The 5,627-nt window shown below is 38.2% G+C and overlaps 1 protein-coding gene across 3 annotated transcripts; it reads left to right on the forward strand.

Moving 5' to 3' along the window:
• The first annotated feature begins 908 nt into the window (after positions 1-908).
• Positions 909-5,380, forward strand: LOC105121953 (auxin transporter-like protein 2). 3 transcript variants are annotated; one of them, XM_011020835.1, is made up of 8 exons: positions 909-1,753; positions 2,000-2,217; positions 2,325-2,510; positions 2,662-2,774; positions 2,892-3,173; positions 3,809-4,016; positions 4,132-4,389; positions 4,862-5,380. In XM_011020835.1, exons 2-8 carry the CDS (start codon positions 2,044-2,046, stop codon positions 5,084-5,086), a joined length of 1,446 nt encoding a protein of 481 aa, XP_011019137.1. In that variant the 5' UTR covers positions 909-1,753; positions 2,000-2,043; the 3' UTR covers positions 5,087-5,380. The 3 variants fall into 3 exon arrangements, with proteins under 3 accessions (XP_011019137.1, XP_011019138.1, XP_011019139.1); XM_011020836.1 differs by having other exon boundaries at positions 909-1,610; XM_011020837.1 differs by lacking the exon at positions 909-1,753 and adding an exon at positions 1,824-1,902.
• Positions 5,381-5,627: the final 247 nt, after the last annotated feature.

Below are 5,627 nucleotides of genomic sequence, written 5' to 3' on the forward strand. Positions count from 1 at the left end.
CCTCCATTGATTGCGAGTTCTAGTTTCGCCCGTAATCTTAAATAATATTTTAGGTGTGTGTGTGTAGAGTTCTAGTTTCGCCCGTAATCTTAAATCATATTTTAGGTGTGTGTGTGTGTACATATATATTGTGAAATATCCACCTATTTTTTACTGTCATTTTGAAAACTAAAAGGCCAAGATAAGAAAATACTCAAGAGTTTTTATTTCTTGCAACATGGTCTAGGTTTTTATTGCGGTTAAAAAGAGAGAGGAAAGAACACATCTCCTTAGATTTTGGAGAATCCTTTTAGCTGGTTAGTCAAAGAGTGGTTTACAAGTAAAATAATTTACCCAGGCATTATATATTGGTAATAAATCTATAATAAAATAAAAAGAAGGCGATAAAACAAAAGTGGGCCTCCATTCCATATATTTGGTTGGGTTTGGCGGCCCACGATAGGGAAATCCTATCGTGTCTCTCAATGGAGACTTGTTCCTCTCACTCGCCCACAGGTATCGTGACATCCAAATCATCTTCTTCTTCTTTTTTTGCAAAGTGGACGAGGCATGGAGCACACGCATGGTAGTTATAGCTTGTGAATATATATATATATGCATAAAGAAGAGATAACATCCCTAATTTTTCTTTTCTAGTTATATATTTTTATTTTTTTAAAATAAACTCTAGAAAATAACTAATAAAATAATACTATACTTTTTAGCACTATAATATTACTTGTTTTTAAGAGTGCCATAAAATGGGTTCGAAAATTATAAATAACCCTTGAAAAAAAATTAAAGGCCGGGAAACGGGTTCTTAGGCTAGAAATCATAGCCCTGCAATGTTAATACTTGAGGTATATAGTAGTAGTAACTTTAATATAAAGTAAGGAAAAAAAAATGGACTTAATTTTGATTTTAGGGTGCTTATAAAAAGGAAGGTCCATGGAGGTTCAGTCCTTGGCAAGTGATGAGAACGAAGTCCCCATCGCCTAGATCTCTAAATTCTCTTCTCTCACACACAAACACCAAAACGAAGACTGACAAGGAATCGAATCGAGAGTGGGATTGGAAAACAACAAGGGATTTTAGGGTTCATTTCCACCTTTTTTTAATTAAAGAGTGAAAGTGAGGAATTTGAAAGCCATTTTTTAAAAAGAAAGTGAGGAATTTGAAAGCCATTTTTTTTTTAAAAAATAAAACTACCCGTAATACAGCTAGAGCAGTAGCAAGCAGGCAGTACTATAGTTCAGGCTGGAGCAGTGAGTGAGAGCATTTATATTTTGGTTGTTAAGTGAGAATGGGATAGGAGTAGAAAGGGTCTTTTACTTCATCATCTGCAAAAACCATTGATTATTTTTAGTGCATCCTTTTCCTGCTTTTGAGGTCTCGCCGTCTTTGAAGTTCGGCTCTGCTCCTTTTGTCTATTCAGATTGGTGGCGCATTAAAGTGGAGCTTTTACTAAAGAGATCCGTAGCTGGAGATTTTTTTTTCTTGGGATGCTCAGGCTGCAGATATTTAAGTCTGGGTCCTGGAACGAAGAGAAATCTTAAAAACTCTCACACAACTGTGGCTGTACCTCTCTTCTGCCTGCGTGCTTGTTGGTTGCTTTCCATTCTGAAAACTAGGTAAAGGTGACAAATCAAAGTCAAGCGACGGACATAGCAGCTAGGGAGGGTTTGAATACATATCAACAAGTCATTTTTTTGTTCATAGAGAGGAACTCTTCTTTCTTTTTTTCCCAACTCGAAAGAAACATTTCAAAAACAAGGTTAGTTTTGAAAGAGGAGTATTCATGGGAAAAAATAAGTTCACAACTCTCTTCTTTTTGTTTATGTGGGGTGGAGACTGTAAGTGACGACACTGTTTTTTAAAAAGGTTTCGAAGAGGGAGTTTGGTGATTTTATTTGGATCTGAGAGGTGGGAGAGTGTTGTTGGCTTTCGTTTTCTGGGGTTGCGGTCTTTTTGATTATGCAGTATATATTTTGTCTCATTTTCTGTCTTTTATATGTTTCAGATCTACCAGGATTTAGACGTTGCTTTTAGTGAAAAACTAAGACAATGTTGTCTCAGAAGCAAGCAGAAGAAGCAATAGTCTCCAACTATAGCGAGACAGATCAACACGAGGGCAAAGAAGAAGAGAAAGAAGAGAACCACTCCATTTTTAGTGTCAAGAGTGTTCTATGGCATGGTGGTTCTGCCTGGGATGCCTGGTTCAGCTGTGCTTCTAATCAAGTACTGTATCCCTCTAAAACCATTTTCAAGAAGCTCAACATTTTTTGTTTCCATGATTTCTTGTTGCCAAAAAAAAAAGTAATTAACTTTGATGATTTCTGTTACAGGTGGCACAAGTGCTGTTGACACTACCTTACTCTTTCTCTCAGCTCGGTATGCTATCAGGGATATTGCTTCAGATATTCTATGGGCTCTTAGGAAGCTGGACAGCTTACCTTATAAGCGTGCTTTACATTGAGTACAGAAGAAGAAAGGAGAAAGAGAACGTTAGCTTCAAGAACCATGTCATTCAGGTTTGTTTTTGCTTCTCAAAACAGCCGCCGCCGCCACCACCAATACCTAATCTTCAATGCCAGAATATCTTGAATTGCAGTAACAAGTTAAACCCTATTTTAATTTTGTGTTTAATTTAATTAAAAGAAAGATTACTTTTCTTGATTTCAGTGGTTTGAAGTGCTTGATGGGCTACTGGGTCCATACTGGAAGGCAGTAGGGCTTGCTTTCAACTGTACTTTCTTACTCTTTGGATCTGTAATTCAACTTATTGCTTGTGCAAGGTAAGAGCTTCACGATGGTTTTCTATTTTCGTCTTCAATTAGAGATAGAAAAAAATAGTCTGATGTCTTTCTTGTTTGATTTTTAACTGTTTCTTGTTTTTTTCTTGGCGAGAACAGTAATATTTACTACATCAATGACCACTTGGACAAGAGGACTTGGACTTACATTTTTGGAGCTTGTTGTGCCACCACAGTTTTCATACCCTCTTTTCACAACTACCGTATTTGGTCTTTTCTTGGTCTTGGTATGACCACATACACTGCCTGGTACTTGGCCATAGCAGCTTTTGTTCATGGCCAAGGTGAAGGAGTGAAACATTCTGCTCCTACAAAGTTAGTGCTTTACTTCACCGGAGCCACCAACATCCTCTACACCTCTGGTGGACATGCTGTCACGGTGTAAGCTTTTTTCGATTTCTTCTTTAAAGATTATATTATCCTCCTCTGCTTTCCTTCGTTTCTAGTATCTACACGGCTTCTGTTTGCAGCTTTTGCCGGTATTGTTGGGTTCGAGACCCACAGACAAAATCATGCAATATTTTTTTTTTGTTCCCTTTCCATTTCTCAAGAAGAGAATTGAAATGAACAGTAAAATGATCCTCTTCTCTTGTTTCACTGTGCTCCTGACCTTTTAATCTCCTCTTATTTTGTCTTTACCTAGCTTAGCTTTCGCATAGTTTCCTAATCATGAGTGGCTCAAAAGCTTATCGATTCACTTATTGGAGCGTCGCAGGAAACTAGAGAATGAGAATCCAATATTGTTTACATGAGGTCAATTGAGTCATTTAACAGTATACACGTGTAATTAGGTTTTAGCAGCTTAATTACTGTTGCCAGCGATGGTTGTTTCTGGAATTAGGTAGTCTTTTTTTTTTTAATAAGTTTTTAATATCATTATGAAATTTAAATTTTTTAAGAAGCTAGACTGGCCGCAGAATCAAACTATTAATAATGATGAAAAGTTGGGTTTTATTTCAACCCGAGTTGGAATTAAAAAAAAAAAGTGGAATTGATCACACACTTCAATTTTACAGAGAAATTATGCATGCCATGTGGAAGCCGCAGAAGTTCAAGTATATTTACTTGTTAGCTACTCTCTACGTGTTCACGCTGACAATTCCGTCAGCTTCCGCCGTCTATTGGGCCTTTGGTGACGAGCTCCTCAACCATGCCAATGCCTTTTCTCTTCTCCCCAAGAATGGATTCCGTGATGCCGCCGTTATCCTCATGCTTATCCACCAGGTCTCTGTTTAATTCAGGCTGCGTTGATCGGACTGCTTGATTGCCCCTGAAAGAATCGATACTTGTGCTTTTTAATGGAATTTGACTAACAGTTTGCTTTTGTTGAATGGCGCAGTTCATCACATTTGGGTTTGCCTGTACGCCTTTGTACTTTGTATGGGAGAAGGTAATAGGGATGCATGACACAAGGAGCATTTGCTTGAGGGCACTTGCAAGGCTACCGGTGGTGATTCCGATATGGTTTTTAGCTATAATCTTCCCTTTCTTTGGACCTATCAACTCAGCCGTTGGTGCTCTTCTGGTTAGCTTCACGGTTTACATCATCCCATCGTTAGCCCACATGCTCACTTATAGAAAAGCCTCTGCCAGACAGGTAAAAATGCTGCTGCTTGTCGTTTTTTAGCTGATAGAAAGTTGCAATTATCTTCATCTTTTAGGGGTGTTTTGGTCATAGTAGAGTGAGTGGACACTCCGCGTTTTGATGGGGAATCCCATATTCGACGGTGACAGCGTCCCACCTGAGTGGAGACTGGAGAGAGAGAGAGAGAGAAGGTAGAGAGGGTGCAGGAAATGTACAAGGGAGCATTCAAGGCTTGGATTTGGAAATATTACGAGAAGAATTGAATGGGGTGGCATGTCGTTTTCATTTAGTTATATTCTACAGTTGATGTGTTGTACTCTGTTCTAAATGAGCTGGCTGACCTGACCTTCCCTCCCTCCCTTCAATTATAGGCAGAAGTTACATATTTTTGTCGGGAAAATAAAAAGGGAAACACTCGTCAACAAATCTAGCTGGCCTAACTTCACCACTTGCTAATTTGTTTGACATGGGTTTTCTCTTGCAGAATGCTGCAGAAAAGCCGCCTCCCTTTATGCCAAGCTGGACAGCCATGTATGCTATAAACGCCTTCGTGGTGGTGTGGGTGCTGGTGGTTGGTTTTGGGTTCGGTGGATGGGCTAGCATGACAAACTTTGTTAGGCAAGTAGACACATTTGGCCTCTTTGCAAAGTGCTATCAATGCAAGCCGCCAGCACCTCCAGCAGCAGCAGCACCGCCACCCCATCGCTGAGTGTGCTGACAACATTTATAGCACAAATCAGCCAGGAGATTCAGCTTAAGAAAAGAATATTTTCTGTTCTCTGTCTCTCTCTCTCTCTCTTCATATTTTGTATCATACAAAGGGGAAGTAGTAATATCTCTCCTACATGTGATGTTGTGCTGCGTTTTGCTTCTTTTTTCTCCTTTTGGTTTACTTAAATTAGTTGATAAAATTGTGTGATGGGTTCTGATGATTCCTTTGCCCCTTAAAGGCATAGGCTAGTTAATTAAATCATATAAATATATGTTTAGTTTTCTTATTTTTTCTCTCCCATTCTGTCTGACCTCTCTTTTGTTGGGGATATTATTATAAAATATTTATGCAATATAGTTGTAATGCCATTATTACTATTTACTAAGCATGTTTCCAAAGCACATTATTAATCAACCTCTGTAAAAATAGCTACAAAGGTTTGGTTTGGTTTGTTTATTTGTTAAAAATTCTGAAAAAATAAATTATTTTTTAATATTTAGTAGTGTTAAATTGAAAAATATTTGGTTATGTTATAAAA

This window comes from Populus euphratica, unplaced genomic scaffold (genome assembly GCF_000495115.2).
Source record: "Populus euphratica unplaced genomic scaffold, PopEup_1.0 scaffold46.1, whole genome shotgun sequence".
Lineage (NCBI taxonomy): Eukaryota > Viridiplantae > Streptophyta > Magnoliopsida > Malpighiales > Salicaceae > Populus > Populus euphratica.

Coding starts and splice junctions, on each gene's coding strand:
- LOC105121953 (XM_011020835.1), top strand. CDS start 2,044: ATGTTGTCTCAGAAGCAAGCAGAAGAAGCAATAGTCTCCAACTATAGC. Junction 3,174..3,808: donor GGTGGACATGCTGTCACGGT/GTAAGCTTTTTT, acceptor TCAATTTTACAG/AGAAATTATGCATGCCATGT. Junction 4,017..4,131: donor TCCTCATGCTTATCCACCAG/GTCTCTGTTTAA, acceptor TGAATGGCGCAG/TTCATCACATTTGGGTTTGC.